At 34.6% G+C, this 17,149-nt stretch overlaps 3 protein-coding genes across 6 annotated transcripts; all 3 read right to left on the bottom strand.

Annotated features, from left to right (window-relative positions):
* Nucleotides 1-153: 153 nt before the first annotated feature.
* Nucleotides 154-1,850, bottom strand: LOC141717585 (GDSL lipase-like). 2 transcript variants are annotated; one of them, XM_074519726.1, is made up of 5 exons: nucleotides 1,419-1,850; nucleotides 1,204-1,325; nucleotides 890-1,111; nucleotides 548-815; nucleotides 154-464 (listed from the first exon to the last, which is right to left on the bottom strand). In XM_074519726.1, exons 1-5 carry the CDS (start codon nucleotides 1,723-1,725, stop codon nucleotides 214-216), a joined length of 1,170 nt encoding a protein of 389 aa, XP_074375827.1. In that variant the 5' UTR covers nucleotides 1,726-1,850; the 3' UTR covers nucleotides 154-213. The 2 variants fall into 2 exon arrangements, with proteins under 2 accessions (XP_074375827.1, XP_074375828.1); XM_074519727.1 differs by having other exon boundaries at nucleotides 905-1,111; nucleotides 1,419-1,839.
* A 114-nt stretch (nucleotides 1,851-1,964) lies between these two features.
* On the bottom strand, nucleotides 1,965-4,020 carry LOC141717586 (uncharacterized). Its single transcript, XM_074519728.1, has 5 exons — nucleotides 3,012-4,020; nucleotides 2,853-2,918; nucleotides 2,662-2,751; nucleotides 2,474-2,543; nucleotides 1,965-2,346 (listed from the first exon to the last, which is right to left on the bottom strand). The coding sequence occupies exons 1-4, from the start codon at nucleotides 3,393-3,395 to the stop codon at nucleotides 2,481-2,483; spliced, it is 603 nt and encodes a 200-aa protein (XP_074375829.1). The 5' UTR covers nucleotides 3,396-4,020; the 3' UTR covers nucleotides 1,965-2,346; nucleotides 2,474-2,480.
* A 285-nt stretch (nucleotides 4,021-4,305) lies between these two features.
* Nucleotides 4,306-12,851, bottom strand: LOC141717584 (AT-rich interactive domain-containing protein 4). 3 transcript variants are annotated; one of them, XM_074519725.1, is made up of 16 exons: nucleotides 12,338-12,846; nucleotides 11,907-12,117; nucleotides 11,612-11,803; nucleotides 10,083-10,136; nucleotides 9,913-10,001; nucleotides 9,479-9,755; nucleotides 9,315-9,371; nucleotides 8,533-8,564; nucleotides 7,743-7,878; nucleotides 7,468-7,641; nucleotides 6,108-6,737; nucleotides 5,759-5,896; nucleotides 5,503-5,601; nucleotides 4,977-5,077; nucleotides 4,801-4,891; nucleotides 4,306-4,711 (listed from the first exon to the last, which is right to left on the bottom strand). In XM_074519725.1, the coding sequence occupies exons 2-16, from the start codon at nucleotides 12,060-12,062 to the stop codon at nucleotides 4,613-4,615; spliced, it is 2,325 nt and encodes a 774-aa protein (XP_074375826.1). In that variant the 5' UTR covers nucleotides 12,063-12,117; nucleotides 12,338-12,846; the 3' UTR covers nucleotides 4,306-4,612. The 3 variants fall into 3 exon arrangements, 2 of the variants coding, with proteins under 2 accessions (XP_074375826.1, XP_074375825.1); XM_074519724.1 differs by having other exon boundaries at nucleotides 11,907-12,846; XR_012573699.1 differs by lacking the exon at nucleotides 4,306-4,711 and adding an exon at nucleotides 5,348-5,417 and having other exon boundaries at nucleotides 4,876-4,891; nucleotides 11,907-12,851.
* Nucleotides 12,852-17,149: the final 4,298 nt, after the last annotated feature.

Below are 17,149 nucleotides of genomic sequence, written 5' to 3'. Positions count from 1 at the left end.
ACTGAAACAGAAACGTTTTATGTTTAATGTTCTTGTATGCAAGTGTCATCGAAAGAGTTTAACTCTTATACTGCTGATTGGTTCATTTCCTGCTGAAACATGGATGTGCAAGCTTGTTGTTGTTTATTGTTGCATATCTAAGAACACATAACATGGAGAAGTACATAAGGTTTTATTTCCAGAACTACGATACAAGCAGACGTTACAGGCTGGTTAAGTAGATTCATTTGAAGACTCAAAAAATGACTTGAGGTTGTTGGGGCCTGTAACACTAGAATTTCCTTCCCACATTAGCGTGGCCAGTTGCTGGTTAGCCGCTTCACTGGGATGAGCAGAGTCAAAGAACAAATACTCGCTAGCATTCTTGCATACTTCATACTCTCTTATGCCTCTCATCCCACCGCAGCTATTAAGTCCTCTGTATGGACCGCTGCCACAGCATGCACTGTCCCCGGTCTTAAAACCTTGATATCGTGAAACACACCTTTATTTAGGCCATTTAAAATTTGTAGTCACTAAGTATCACAGAAATTAGTTTGAGAAATACCATATTTTGATGGATTAACCATTCTGTCCTTAAAAGTATTGTAGAAATCAAAAAAGGAATACATAAACCCTTTCAAATGCTTCTCTAACTTCTCCAGGTTGTCAGAAACTGCTTTATTGTGTTCTTGTACCAGTGCCGTTAAATCTTCTCTGCAGAAGCCTTCACGGGTTGTTTTGTTTTCTGCAATTTGCGCCTTTATGCTTGGCATACAACCAAAGGGTGGCATGGTGACAAAACTAAATTTCCTTCCCCCGGTCTTGTATATCGCCTGTCAATTATCAGGAAATTTGAATACTATGTCTAAATTATTTTAACTAGCTACAAATGTTATATAGAGGATACAATTAAGCTAAGCACTTTAAGGACAGATGTCAAGTTTCCTATAATCATGCTCCTAAGTTGTTCAGAATCTCTCTTGCTGGTGCTTAAGTAATCATTAATCCCAATGCTTATCATATAAACAGATTTGTAGAGAAGGGCTGAAGCTTCTTCATCTCCTAGCCGCTGCTTTAGTTGGTCTGCTATGTTCTTGAATTGATTGAGCTGCGTGTTGAGGTTTACCACCTGTCATTGACACATAATTGACCTCATCCTCATGATGTCATTAGATTAAAACAAAGCTTTTAGTTGCAAATTTGTTCTTATTTAGAAGATACCAGTCCTGGACTTGTTTCATCGAGAGCACCAGCTCCTCCTGAGGCAAAATTTGCTCCATAAAGATACTGATGATATCCGGGTTGGAGGTATGGTGGAATCAACAGCAGCCCAGTGTACTCACCTAAAAGGTAAATTGTAACTTGCAAAGCTTTAGCTGTCTCTATAAATTAGCCAACAGATGTGTGTGTGTGTGAGCGGGTGTGTGTGATCTTACAGATAAAATCAGGGATTATGCGGCCATCAGTAAATCTTCCTGTTGGTTCAGAGAAATATGATTTTCCGTAGGGCCAAAAGTTAGCCTGGAAACTGGTGTTGGTTGTACTGATATAGTTGTTGTTACCAGGATCGTATAGTGAATCTCCGAACACAAACAAGGCTGCTTTATGATTAATTATGCTGCAGATGCGTTCTTTTTCCCCCAGCTTTGTTTTAATTGAGCTTATGCTTTGACACAAAACTGTAGTGCTACTGATTAGAAGTAACAAGGTACACAACTGAAACCTTGTTGCTGGTGGTGCCATTGCAGCTTGGCTGTCTCAGATTCTTATGTAAACTAATTTTAAAAGCTATGATAAAAGTTTGTGAAAAATGAAAATATCCTTTTCAAGTCGGTGGAACTCTGCTTTCAATTGCTAAATATAGAATGTAGTAACCGCTATGATCTTGCTTAATATAGATATACTTGTGTAAACAATTATGATCTTGCTTCATATATACTTGTGTTAACAACTATGATCTTTTTTTAACCGGAAATAGCTTGATAAATAAATGATCGTACACTATAGTAAGAACGTGTAGATGTGAACCTATGAAATGCTGAAATTTAAAAATAGCCTTCGACATAACGAATAAATTATTATAAGTTGTCGTGAGAACACGTAGATGGTAATCGAGGAAATGCTAAAATTATAAGCTTCCGTTTGAAAAATGAAATTTAGAACAACATAAATTGTGTTTATCTTCAACAACAAAAAGATTATATTGCTGAATAGTTCATTTCCTGGTTAATACAAACCCACTGGATCACAAAGAACTTGTAGATGCTTTGCTTCTACAAGTAAAAACATTTCTATAATAAAATGGTTTTATTTTCTCCATTCCTTAGCTGTAGCAATTGTTCTCCAACACAATCAGAAATAGACCTGCATAACAAATTATAATTCTGTTCTAAGTATTCCAACTATTTCAGATATATGTTAGTTTAGCTAGATTCTTCGCCATTGTCCTATAGTTTGTAGTTATATTAGATGCAAGCGGTCAGGTGATCACCTTTCGTCTAGATATATAGACCCATTGAGCAGTTGCTTGAAAACGATTGAGCGTAAGTAGGAAACGATGTCTGCAGGGACAAAGAATGGTCACCCGTTTAAATTTGTTTAGCAAAATTTGTTGTCTAATTTCTACCAATGCAGACTTAAAATGAATTAAGGAGGGCAAACAAGAGCTGTGATACTTACTAGGTGAGTTTCTACTGCTCTAATGTTATGAGCTGCATTAATGAGTGTAAGAGATCTATCATCTATATATATGTCACATTCCAAGGCAACCTACAAGGTTAAGAACAGAAGAAGAAGTAAGAAAAACTACGATCCCAGTTAACATTTCTTGAAGAACATAGTTCAATGACTGATAACTTTATAGTACATACCTTGACCATTGGTAAGGTAATGTGGAAGACTTGAATGTGAGCTTTGACATCACCTAATATTCTTATCTTAGCAAGGGTGTGTGAGGAAACATTTGAAACACTTGAGAGGATTTGACTGATATTTACACAATGGAACAAGACTCTAGTAGGTACACTTACATTTGTGCTATGAGCAGGTTGATAAAACTCAGGAACTCGGATTGATCCGATTATCATATCTTCACTGAAGATGTGCATTCGTGATCTGCTATACTTCATACCAATCTTATTAGGGTTTTGAGCATTGAAACTCAATGAAACAACTGATGAAACATAAAGGGTTGAGTTTGAGTAAACATCCAATTTATATGAATCTAAGCTTACTGTCCTGAGCGAAAAAATGGGCTTTTGAGGTTTCACGACAAAGATTACCATCAACGTAAGTGTCCCCATGGCCGTGATGAGGATGATAACAGTTAAAAAGAGAAAGAAACAAGACTTCTTCAAAGAAAATGTGCGGAAGAATTCCTCAGAGTATGATGGACTTTGTATAGCGATATCCATATATGCAGCTCTATCTTCATATTGGAGCTTGATGACCAGAGAAAGTGTTGATAGAGGATATAGGGCTAGCTACTTGGAGGAGGAGGCAGAATGTGATGTTTTACGTATGATTTGCCTTTCTTCTATTCCTTTCTTGGATTCAACTTTGAACTTTTATGTTTTCCTTTCTGAAGACTTCTCCCGTTGAGCAACTTTTAGAGGAAAGGAATGACTTCACTGTCAAGCTAGCAGGATATACAGTTTACAGTGTGTTCGTGGATGTGCCCGTGCAGCCTGTGAGCACGTATCTATTGATGATTATGTCACTGATACTTTCACTTTGACATATCTGCAAATGACTCCACCATTTTTGGATTTAAAAAAGAGAAACTGACATCTGCAGGGAAGTTCAGTCGAGCATTGTGTGGATTTTCAATGGATAAGCACGCTCTTACTAGCTTCAAAATGTCCATCAACAATAATAAGGAGAACCTGTAAACAAGCTTTACTGTCATCGTCTCATCGATGCTCACAGACGGAAGGCAAGACTAGCCACATTATTCAAAAATAGCCATTCCCTTAAACGAGAACTTCTCAATCTGCCAAGTTAACCAATCAACCGAATCCATTGCACCCTAAGGTATAATTCTTGATAAAGGCCACTTGACAGAATTCACTAGCTATACCTTTTCCCCTGAACAGAGTATAAAATAATCGTATGATATGACACAGTTTCATCCACCACACATCAAAATCACAATACTAGTTATCTATAACCTATGTATTGCATACAAGAATAGGCAAGCTTAGCACTTTTAGTGCCTTATCTCCATCAACAAGATGACGCGTGAAAGAAGTCTTCAAAATTGCTTAGTAGCATGTCCATTTTAAACATCTCTTCGTAACTAGACAAACTGACTTAATAAATGAGTTATATAATGTTCGTAAGCAATTAGCACTTTGGCAAAGCTTCGTTAATGCTAGTATGTTTAATGTATTAAAATCTAGTAAAGTACATGATCAGTCAAATATTATAATACACGGCCCTTTTTATTCCAGTTGCTACACTCAGGGATCTTGTGTCCTTTCTAGGTCCAACTACCCTTTGATATAATGAAACACTCGAGCAACTTGAAAATACATGCAGAATATCCCTACCACGACAGATGCCCAAAGCAGCCGCCCCTTGACAGAAAAAGAAAATCAAGGTGCCCAGATAGATGGGTCAGAATCATAGCCTAAGAGTAGCCATTTGTGGTTTTCTGCAGTTTCTTCTTAAAATTTGAGATGCTGCACTGTGGACAAATGTATTCAAGACCATCTGTTTTGGCATAATCCTGCATGATTGAAACATTATGTTCATTTGAAAAAATAGTTCAGGACAAATTCAAGACTGCGGAAGTTGTTTCTTCAGTATGTTTCTTACCTTGAAGGCACCAAGACCCTGCCTTCTGTCACAACCAAAATGCGCCCACTCACCACATATGCCACAGTTCACCCAATCACCCGCAGCGCTACTGGAAACATCAACAGAATTCATATGTTAGGGAATAATGACCACAACAGTATACAAGCATATTTAATTTGAACAAGAACAATAACCTGTGGCAGAGCAAGCAGCACTCTCCATCAACATCATCATGAGCCAATTCATATTCCAGAAGGTAAGTTTCATAGTGCCTTTTAAGCGTGTTCCCAACACCCTAGTTGGAAATAATCATAATTACATATTAGTGAATACATCTGAATTCATAATGCATAATACTTAAGGTAACCATTAAAATGCATCAGAAGAAACAGCAAGCTCTAGAACTAAAGATTCGAACTAGAAGTATAAATTTTAACCCTCAGCATAAACCTCAGGAAACAAAAAGACCCGGGTCAAAAATTTGACATGCTGCCACAGTTGATATTCAGTCCTTATAAACGGGAATTTATGTTTGTATTTTTTCGCAACACACTATGATTTGTACCTGTAATTTAACCACCAAATTCTACAAAGTAAACTTTATGATTCTGACCAAGCAAAGCAATCAATTTAATCTGTTCACATTTATAATGAAGTTGTTACCAACATAATGTGAAAGTTCAGAAGCAAAGAGTAAAGAAGCAGGGTTACAGGGCCTACTGTCATTCTATTGGTTATTGTGTGATTGCTCATCTTCGAGAAAACCTGCCCTTTCCAATTAATACCATTGCCAACATGAAAGCCACCCCTTGAAACCACCTAGAATAATTCCAACTGTTAGATGCTCTTTCTGTTTTAACAATATCATGTCTAAGCTTGACATGAAGATGAGAAAATAACAAGATAGCCAGTACAATATTTCACAATAAATGCTAATTGCTAAAGCAGCAAAGAAGAAAAACAAAGAATAGCTAACCTCTCTATATAAGTTAAAGAGATCAAGCCGCTTTGCATTGAGGATAGCATCTGGAAATTCTGCAATACCACCTTGAGGAATGAGACGAGTGTGTCCCCGGAGGATTAGAAACTGCATAACATCCTTTAGAAACTCTTCCTGTGTGATCAAACATTAAAAGCTGTGAAGATCAAAAAAAATAGAACACTCTAACAAACTAACACAGGGTAGCATACTAGCATGTGTGGTCATATAGGTGTCTAGGCACCCAAACATCACCACACCCTGCCTTACCACCGGGACAACTTGGAAATATGATCGTTTACTCTCCTCTTGATGTACCAATATTTGACGATGAAAAGAAAAATACCTCCGAGCAGACGTGTATGGGGCTCCTCTCACAACCATGTTTTTTCAAGGGAAGAGGATTCAAAGAAATAATCTGTTTTGCCTGATATGAACTTGATAATGATTTGCGATGGCTAGTAGAATTTGCTCCAACCATGCTGTGCTTTGCAAATGGAACTAGTGGCAAGTTGGCCTTCACCTGGCCTCCGTCATTTCCATTTGTCTCGGAAAGTCCAGCAAAGGGTAACAATTTTTGGTGACGGATATGAGGAATGGGCCTCATTGCAGCCACTTTGAATTTATTCCTGGCAGGTACCAAGGGAGTAGCTAGTCCATTGAGTAATCCAGTTTCTTTATCCTTTAGATCATCTTGTTCCTGGGCAGCTTGACCTCCGGCATAAAAACCATTCCGTGAGCCTTCTTTCGACATCAGGGATCTCTTTCTACTTGGAGCAGGTGGTCTCAACCATATAGGAGGACTGCTTACATTACTTGTTTTTTCATAATCATCTGTTCCCTGCTTTCTACAGAAGAAAAGAATCCGGTCAGCATCATCTTCCTCAAAAGAAGCAACAGCCAACCCCTGAACACCGGCAATGCCAAGTGCAACTAAGCAGCGATAAGAAGTCTCTGGTGCTAACTGCCTTAGAACCTGAAATCGTACTCCAAAAGGACGTGGGTCACTACAAAAGGTGATTATATATATATTGCTTGATCATAAATTTACACCAGTATCGAGCAAGGCAATTAAAAAGTTCACGATACATCAACCTGATGAAGATAACACGGAAATACTTTTTTACACAATTTCAGCCCTAACTTGACTTCAGTACAGGTTATTTATCACTGAGATATTTTGCTTGACCTTTTGTTCACTACTGCTCAACTGATGGTGATGCTTCAGTTAAATAAAGACAGATTATTTTGGGGTAGGAACTTGCAGGCAGAGTAGAAGAATGGTCATTGGAGAACAATTTTTTTCAAGTATACAAGCTTAATTTAGTTGGATAGAACTCTGCTAATTTATAAATCAAATTTTTTGCATAATGTTAAGGAATTTTCTATGAGAACATAATGAAAGAGTTGGAAGTGGCATTTTAGGCACATTCACCAATGAATGAATCTAAGTAACATTTCAGGTGCTTCATCTGATAACAATGGCCCTAATGAGAAAGACCTGGCTGGTTCTGCTCATATGAGGCATCATAGAGTATTGCTACTTTTGTCTAGTTTCCTAACCATACTCTGAATTATACAACCAAAATCATGGGATGGCGTCACATTTTAGAAGCTAAGCCTAACAGGTTCTTCGAAATTCGAGGCAAGACATGCAAAATGTACATTTGTATAGAATTTAATTACGAGGTAGAGAAACAAAAAACCTGCAAAGCCCAAGTAGGAACCTTCATGCCAACTTCAAATACTGATCTCCCACAAGCTACAGCAGCAGAAGTCCGAGGTTCAGAAAAAGATTGCTTGTTTTCCTCTGTAATTGGCAGAGCATGTACTAATTGATTTTTTTCAATAAGCTCGCTCTTAATGTGGTTCTCTAAAAGCTGAGAACAGACATAAAATATCATGATGCCTCGGATATGAAAACTACAAAACTAATATCTAAACATTGTTGAAATAATAATGTCTTCTGCTTTTGGTTTACCTGATCATCAAAACATGTCTGTGCACTACCGGACACCAAAAGGGATATATGGGCAGAACTAGAGGTTGACAAATCACAACGCATGGTCACAACACCGCGAGAAAAAGTTCCTGCCTGGAGAGGTGGTGGAAGGGCACTGAACCACAGAGCAATCAATTAATCAATCATGTTGCTGCTCAGGAGAATTGTATGTGAAAGGATGTGATATGTATTCAACAACAAAAGAGATTCAACAAGCCTAAGAAGCAAGCAAACAAAGGTTCCAAGTTCTTAAGCTGAAATGCCTCCTACACCTAAATTGGCAAATTCATGGTCTGGTTTCAACTGATGAACCAAACCAGTGTAAATCATCGCCTGTTTGTTGAAATAGCTTGCAAGATAAAGTTGCAAGTTAAAATTAGCTTGTTTGGTCTTTTAAATAGCTTGCAAGTTAAAGTCAACTTGCCGGTCAAAATTACTTTATTTACTCTGTTTGTTTAATAAAAGTGTATATCCTTTCAAGAGCAAAATTGCAACTTAAAGACCTATTGATAAGTTAAAGTTGAAAAAGTAGGATGGAGGTACTTGCTTCATTGAAATGATTTTCAATCTGTAACTTATCAGAAAATTTTAATTTAGCTATTAAATCCAACACAAAACAACTTTTAAGCAAAAAATTTAATTCTACTGTCTCATAAAATAACATCACTGTGACAAATTTTTTTAAGTATGGGCAAGATACCCCTACACGCCTCTGGTAAGCAAACAAAAAAAAAGAGCATACGCTTTTTTAAACCAAACCACAACATACCTAACACGATTGTGAAGCTTACTCCCTCGCATCTGGAAGCCACAAAGGAAAAAAACATTAAGAGTTACCTCTGGCCAGGTACAATATAACATGAACAATATTAAGAGTATTAAAAAAGGTCATCGTAATTTAAACATTCCTCAAGAATATGGGTGTGTAATCGAGCCAAACACTATCAGTCTCGAGCATGAAGAAGCCGTCAATTTTAGGTTCGAAATTGCTCAAGCTCAAATTAACCGTTCTAAATATTGACAAAGTTCAAAAATATGATAAGTTCAATGGATTCGATTTAAAGCGTCAATACAAATTAATTTAAATATATTTTAGGTCATATTACTTGATATAAATAGTAATATAAATGAAAGTTTGTTTAGGCTCACATGCCTCACAAGTCAAGTAGTTTCCAGCTTGAGCTCTGTTCGACGAAGTATTTCAACATCTTGGGCTCGTGCTCCACTCAATTGTTTTCGAACAGAACTTGGAGTTTTATGACCCGGGCTCAAATAGCTTACAGATAGCTCAATTACACACATTTATACATGCATAAAAAATCTGCACTAGGATGCTCCTGCAAGGAGATACTCTACTGGTTGTTTTCCTAATTTTAATATCTACTTTTTACGCCACTCAGTGGCAAAATCTTTTAAGTTCATAATCTCTAACCCATATCCAACTGCTCAGAAACTGAGTGTAAAATAGCTTCCAATTCAGATACATTTTGAGAACTGCATTTGGGTGATATTCAATGCATAGAAAGCAAATAACAAATTCATGGTACTTACTTCAATATTCAAAAGAGTATTAAGGCCATCTGCCAAAGATCCTAATAAGCCTTCATCCTGATAAGATTTTAAAAGAAGTGGTAAAATAACCAAAGTAATCAACAAAACATCTTTTAAAAGAAAATGCAAAAGCTCGAAGCTTGTTAATTGGAAGTTTTTCTTACCAGTGTGCATGTCATTCCACAAATAAGAAACCTTATATTCACATCATCATCATATATCTTTATTGCAGGAAGAGCTCCAGGAGAACCTTCTTCTTCATCTCCTTCAACCATCTGAACTGGAGCAACATCAATCTTTGGAGGTTCACCCATAAGGTGAGGACCCGGATTACCATTAGTTTCTTGGCTGGTATCAGGGAGAACAAGGTTGTTTCTTACACAGTACAGATTAAATGATGCATGTGCAAGATGGAAAGCGTCCCATGTATGGCTTGATGAACTGCAATATACATAACCAAGCACGTCAAACAATCACATCTTAGTATCTTACGATACCAATCATTTTCTCCAACCTTGTTCCCTTTAAAAAGGGGAAGGTCAAATTCAAAACAAATCACATGATACACATTAAATTTTGTCCAAGAGTATGTACAAACCTTTGTACCACGGAGAATAATGCCTGACGAAAATGGCAAGCAGAATACTGTAAAAATGTATTCTTCCAGTATATTACATAAGGTATTCCCTGCAAGAATAGCATTTATGAATTTATAACCAGAACAATTGCTACATGAGTTCAGATATATTAACATTCATGGTACAATACCTTCGAATGAAGTGCTTCTGCCAACTGTTCTCCATTTGGAACTTCCAAATAAACCTTTCACACAAATTAATATTCTCAGATCAGCATCAACTTCCAGTATATGTTGTGTGTACAAGCTAATATAACAATATGTTGATATTGTACTATGTATCAAAATCAAACCCAAGATCTTTCATAGTCGGCCGTAGTACAGCTTTTAGATAACATAACCTATTAAATTTAATATACGGTTCAAATGAGAACTAGTTATCAGGAAAACTACTATGTTCTTTTAAAATATTATGTCACGCTAAAAAATAATGTAGCTTTTAAAATTAGTAGATAATTTGTAAGAAAAACATCATGGTCTGCGAAAAGCACCATTTTCTATTATTTCCAAAGAATATATTGTGTTTTGCAGTAAAACGACATTAAACGTGTACTACAAACGAATGAAAGAATATGAGTCGTTGAGTAAGTACACATAGAAGGTTGATATTATTCCTAAATTCGCAATCAGAATAAAATTCGGATTTGATTCTAACCCTATACAATATATATTACTTCTTAATACTAGCACTCTACTTTACTAGTATATTGTTAAAGATATTTTGTAGTTTATTGATAGCTTGAATTCTGATTAAAATGACATTAAATGTATACGTGTGTGTTTGTGTGTATCTTCTTCATATTCAATTAGAATTACCATCTATTATTTACACTTAAAACCTATTACAATTATGATATAAGCTACATTTTTATTTTGTCCGTAAATTGTATATTATACCTCAATTAAAAAATTTAAATATTAAAATCTTATATGTTTCGCGATGCATGGGTTACTTTTAATAAATTGTCCATATGTCATTATTTATTTGTGTTTAATTTTGTTCTAGAGATGTGTTCACATTAGGATTATTATGTGTTAACCAATATAGGATTTTCAAATAATTGAACACGTTCTTAAAATAGGTAGGACCTAGAGATTTGTTCAAATTAAAATAGTTATAAGCGTTTTAAGCAGCATAGATTCTTAATATATTTGGTCTCGTTGAGATAGATTTCTAGTAATCAGACTCCGTAAGATAAGGTTTTAAATTAGTAAGCCTTGGAAATAAGCCAATGTTAGAATTGTTAGATGTGTTTTAATTAGAATATATTTTTGTGAAGTGGGATATACTCGTATGGGTACCCCAATAAGCTTTTCAAAAATTCATATAATGATATAGTATCTTCATCCTTCCACATCAACTACGGATCCCATCACCTTAGGTTGCAGACATGTACATGGTTTAATATTTAAGCAACCACATAGAAACAAGGATGCAGTCAGATACACACAAATTTCCATGTTTAAAACAATCACTTAGTACATCAATTAATTAATAAAAACAACTAACCTGGCGACACATGCAGTTAAACTTTTGTATAAAAATCAAATATTTGTTATGCAACTACATAAACTGTTATGCAACTACATAAACTAGATCGATGAAACTTTAGTTGCTAATAATATTAAGAGAAAAAAACATAAGTAATAAGCGACGTACAGTGGTGGGCAACTTTGAAACATTAAAAAGCTGGGATATAGCTTCGGGGGTGGAGAGATCAACACCTCCACACAGCAGAGATCCAATTTGTTTATTCGGGAGACATTGTCCTTGCAAATAAATAAAATTAGGCTGAAATGAATCAACTGATTTGCAGAACTCATATGTGGTCGGACTGTTAAGAGTTTGAACCTACATAAAACAATTTCCAACAATACAAACCATTATTTCAAAACAATGTTAACAAAACCAAAGCCTGTAAGTAGATGAATAAATTAACTCAATATTAACGCACCTCTAGGCGTCCGGAGGATACGAGGCTAGGAAAGGGGAAAGTGGAAGCAGGTTCATGGTGATGCTTTATATCATCATCATCAGTATAATTAGTTTGACTTAAGACAGCGAGAAGAGCACAAGTGTGTTTGGGAGCTCCTAAAATACTAGCTGCCATGGAGGCGTCTGAGATCCGAATTTACGAAACACAAACAAGCATATATAGGAGGAAACTACAACCTCGAATACACAGAGAACACGGAATTTATCAAACTAGTAAGATCGGATAAACTACACAGCTATTGAATTACAAATTAAAGCCCTAATTCCGACAATAGTTGAGAGAACAGCAAAACTTTAATAGAACAGAGTAAAGAAACAACGAACAAGATGGAGAAATTGAGGCGGTTAAGAAGAAGGATGGGAGAGAAATAGTTAGTAAAAATTACATACAAATCGCAGCAGCTGAAGCTTCGAATCAAACCTCAGAATCAAAGCTAAAGGATAAATAAAAAAGAGGCAAACCCTAAATAAGTGAGGGGCATTAAAAATCAACCACTCAATATAAACAAAGAAAGATTGATTTGGAGGATTAAAATATAAAAATTGAGAAATATGAATTGAATCATTCGAAGACTACTCGAACAATTAGAAACCGGAATTAAATAATTATTCTTACTAAAAAAATCTATTATAACGATCTATCCTTATTACATCAAAAACAGTGGGGATAGGATCAAACAAATGGTTCAACTAAACAAATTTCATAAAAAATAAAGTTGATCGGGAACAGTAACTAAAATGTTGAAACAAAAACCCGAACAATCTTTGTTGTAGTCGGGGCTTATTTTGTTTGTTTGATTTTCCCGATCCAAATTTTTTTTACTCAATCGCATCCTCGTAATGTTTTTTCCTTTTTCTTTTCCTCATGTTTTGTCTTCAAGGAAGAATTACGCTTTAGCTCTCGCCGTTGTTTTCTTTACTGCAAGACGTGCAAAAAAATTTATATGCAAAATTTATGATACGAAAATGTGCAATTTTGAAAACCGATGCTAAAATGCATTAAAAGTGTTAAATACGCAAAAAAGAATTCATTTATTTTATCTGATAAGCACTAACATAATCTTTCTTAAATTTGTATTAAAAATAACATATTTGTAATTATTCATGATCTATATTTTTTAAGTATGACCAGTGGATCGACCCATTTTTCTAAACATACTAATTCTTACTTCATCTTTCTCATTCAATTCTATACATTACTCTTTTAAATTTTTCTTTAAAGCATAACTCCAAAAATATTTTTTTAATTTTTTTTCTAAATAAAAGTTTTATGTTTAAACTTTTATTCAAAAAAATATTATGAAACGATATTTTATAGAAGTCTCGCAATACGTGCGGATAATAAACGTATAGAACCTATCGGGACGGAGGGAGTATACAAATTAGTGACTATCCAATATTAAAACGGATTCTAAATTAATTAAATTTATTTAATAATAACATACAAATTAAATTATGTCTTTTTTCTTATTTTACATTAATCAATCACATATCCATATTATCTGTTAACACCAATTCAAATTTAAAAATGATTACTCCTTTCTTTTATTTATCGATCATAAGCAAAATCAATTTGAAATTGCTTTGTTATTGAATATCTAACATCCATAATTTCATTTTAATCTTCTTCTCATTATTATATTTATGTTGTAGGCCTTCGGCCAATTAGTCACGTAAATCTCGACTGGCCCCACACGCTTACTACAATCTCGCGGCATCTCCACATTTCTTCCCGTGATTGTATGAATGCCCCATGTCGGCCCCGAAATTCACGAACTCAGTCAAATATGAGTCATTTTTCATATTTTAGATAAATTCATCTAATACGAGTCGGCCTGGTCACCTCAGCTCGCACTAGCTCTTCTCATACCAATAAGTGAGCCATCTCCTTCATTTTTCCACTAGAAGCGAGCTCACGAGCCCAACTCGCGTCTGAATAGGCTATTTCACCTCATACGCGATGCGGGCTGGAAGTCATGTGATGGGCTTGCAACCCGACAATCCTAATTATAAGGTGATGCGAGCCCACGAGCCCAGCACATACAATGTACCCACGAGCCCAGATTACACGATGCAAGCTTAGCTCATATAATGAGCCCACGAATCCAGTTCACACAATGAGTCCAAGAGACCACTTCGCACAACGAGCCCACGAGCCCAGCTTGCATAATGAGCCCAGCCCATTAAGACTTTGTATTCCTTAAAGGCACATATTTTTAACAGACAGACCAAGGTGCGAGCTCACTGACCCAGCTCACACTTTCTAGCTATTTAAGCCCAACTTTCCAATATACTAATGGGGACATGTTCATGGCCCATTTCCAAAAGCGAGCATAACAATATATATATATATATTATTTATTTATTTATATAAAAGCCATGTATTTTTCTTAAATCGTTAGTGATTACTCATTTAGTTAGTATGTTGCTCGGATTTGTTTCAATCTTCATTTAGTCGATTTAATTTTTTGATATTTTAGAAAGATAGGCAATGGGTGATTTTTATTGTTGGTGATATATTTTTCATTTTTAAATATACTCAACAAGATGGGTAATTTTTTTTTTACATATTCTATATAATTTACAATTTCAATTTTATGCACTCTAAGTGTTTGATTATACATTTAATCTGATTTTGATTGTCAACTATATATTTTTGGAACTCTTTCGTATATATCCTCGACAAAATAGTGTCATTTTACAATAAATCTATAAGAGCAAGTCCAAGAGTGTCAGAGAACTTTGATATGTGTCGATGCACGACAATCATGACTGGATATCTGTTATGTTACATTCTCTGATGGTCTAGCAGTTGATGGTCCAGAGAACTTTAATGCAATGAACTCGAAATTATTGGACAATGTTCAAAGCCCAATGTCATGTTTTTACTTTCTAGATCATTACACATTGGATCAGTTATGAAGAGAGAGTCTCTCACGTGATTGATTATTTTAGAGTAAATTTATTAATTTAATTGTTAAAGCTCGAATATGGGATTTAAGGATTCAAGATTACATAGCACGGATGTGGTATGCAACCTTAAATTGTTTGTTTGAGAGTCTCTCATAAATGTGTTTATTTGAATGCTAGGCTGGTAGGCTTTGTTGCGACATTGGAGTCTTGGTATTATACATGAGGATGGTTGATTGGTATTTATCATGACTGATATGAGATCTTAAATATAATATTTTTACTTAGTAAATGTTGTAAACTGCACCTTTGTGGTATATATTTATCCTGTATTTTGAAATATCTAAGAAATTATTTTGTAGTTTAATGCAATACTTATTTAAGCATTGTTAAAATAATATTTTTTGAATTTAGGGACCAACTGTTGTCTGGTCAGATTTGAATTGTTTGTAGACAATTGCAACATATACCACCTTTCTGTTGAATTTTGAGCTTTAAGTTGGATAGAGAATTTATAAAGTAGATTTAGACATTTGTCTAAAGCCATAGAGACAAACTGCACCCCAAGTGGGTTGATGAATAACTAAAATATGAATTTTAAACCTGTGAATTTCTCCCCTGGACGAAATGTAAATATTATGGCAGTTTTTTATGTACTCGTTAATCATCGTTTAAAAAGATAACTGGGAACTTTCTTTCTGTTTAATTATGTTCGATTATTTCACACTGCTAGCAACTTCATATATATTATAATCTTGCATTCTTTCACAATTTATTAAAATTTCTATTTGATTGATCTTGAGCTAAGGTATATTGATAAACTTTTTGTACGGTTCAGGTGTGAAGCTTTCTCAACTTACCGAGGGACTTATGACCTTCAGGTTAGTCGATCGCCACTCACTGTACCGTGAAGGATACAAGCAAATACATGTACGTGTTATATGCACCCATATTCGACTCTCATGTGACTCATTGATTTTGACTTTTAAATAAACAAAATTTAAAGAGGAGGCGGTCAAACTAAAAGAACATAATTTTTTTTATCTTACTTTGGTGCTCATATTTTTTTAGAAGAGATGCATGCTGAATTGATTTGGAAACTATTGCCTTCATTTTATATTTTCAGAATATTTATATTCGGTTAGTTAAGTAATTTGGAAATAAGAAGGCTGATTATTTAGCTCGTTTATTTGTTTTTCAATCTGGTTGTATGATCAGCCGAAGATTTTGTCAATGAAATATGCTTTAAATTTTGCAAAAAAAAAATCATCTTGATTTTATCCTAGTTATTTTTAGTACCATTTATCTTATTTCTCCTAAAATTAAATGACTATATTATATTCTCATAAAATATATTTTAATTTCTAGACTATGAGATATTAAAAGGACAAGTATATACAATTAAATTTTCTTAATATTTTTTTAAATCGTTAAATTATATTATAATATAGTAAATGAGAAGACGAGTACGGTGAAGTGTCGCCTCTCATATATATTTTTGTAATTTTCTCAATTATATTATTAAATAAAAAAATATTACACTGATTATTGACTAATAAATAATATAAATTTGTGAGATTATATTTGTGAATAGTAAGGGAAAAGCTCGTTAGAGTTAACATTTTTAACGAGAAAACGGATTTTTAAACTTATCGATTTATTATATTTATTTATTATCCATAATTTAAGAATGATTAAGATTAAATAAAAAAACAGAAAAAAGTGAAATATTATTTTAAAAGGCAGTTGCGAAAGTAGTTTCGACGTAAACGGGAGTTGAATTCGAGATACGGATAACGAAGGATTAAGTATAATCATTATGTGTTTTCCCTCTTACTATATGGTAAGTTTTGTCTTGTCTATATGACAAGTTTTGGATTTTTAACAGTTGATTAATAATACAGAAAGTTTAAGTTTATGATAAACACAAATGGGGTCATCATCAACAAATCTGGAGGAATTATATGCAAAGTTAACGCTGGAGGAGGATGATGGTGGAGTTACTATTGGTGAGGATGAAGTACGTTAGTTGTTAGGTCACACACACACTGTAGAGGGGTGAATATAGTGTATAGTACACTCAAATCGAACTTAAAGAACTTGAGTAACAGAAAATAAACTTTATTGAAACAATAAACTCTGTTACAATGTGGAACTGTTACCTCTCAGTGATGAACAAATATCACGAGAGCTGCTAGGGTTATATAGAATAATAACTTCGATAATGATAACACTTATAGTGTAAACCCTATGCTTGTGTTTATATACTACACAGTTACAAGATAATCGCTA

The sequence above is a fragment of the Apium graveolens genome, chromosome 4 (genome assembly GCF_009905375.1).
Source record: "Apium graveolens cultivar Ventura chromosome 4, ASM990537v1, whole genome shotgun sequence".
NCBI lineage: Eukaryota > Viridiplantae > Streptophyta > Magnoliopsida > Apiales > Apiaceae > Apium > Apium graveolens.
Note: the sequence above shows the minus strand (reverse complement) of the source record. Positions and strands in the feature narration are given on the sequence as shown.

Coding starts and splice junctions, on each gene's coding strand:
- LOC141717586 (XM_074519728.1), bottom strand. CDS start 3,395: ATGGATATCGCTATACAAAGTCCATCATACTCTGAGGAATTCTTCCGC. Junction 2,919..3,011: donor AACCTGCTCATAGCACAAAT/GTAAGTGTACCT, acceptor ACCCTTGCTAAG/ATAAGAATATTAGGTGATGT. Junction 2,544..2,661: donor GAGCAGTAGAAACTCACCTA/GTAAGTATCACA, acceptor TTGTCCCTGCAG/ACATCGTTTCCTACTTACGC.
- LOC141717585 (XM_074519726.1), bottom strand. CDS start 1,725: ATGGCACCACCAGCAACAAGGTTTCAGTTGTGTACCTTGTTACTTCTA. Junction 1,112..1,203: donor ATGAAACAAGTCCAGGACTG/GTATCTTCTAAA, acceptor TGTCAATGACAG/GTGGTAAACCTCAACACGCA. Junction 816..889: donor TTAAAGTGCTTAGCTTAATT/GTATCCTCTATA, acceptor GATAATTGACAG/GCGATATACAAGACCGGGGG.
- LOC141717584 (XM_074519724.1), bottom strand. CDS start 12,062: ATGGCAGCTAGTATTTTAGGAGCTCCCAAACACACTTGTGCTCTTCTC. Junction 9,372..9,478: donor GTGGAATGACATGCACACTG/GTAAGAAAAACT, acceptor AAATCTTATCAG/GATGAAGGCTTATTAGGATC. Junction 5,602..5,758: donor TCTTTAACTTATATAGAGAG/GTTAGCTATTCT, acceptor GAATTATTCTAG/GTGGTTTCAAGGGGTGGCTT.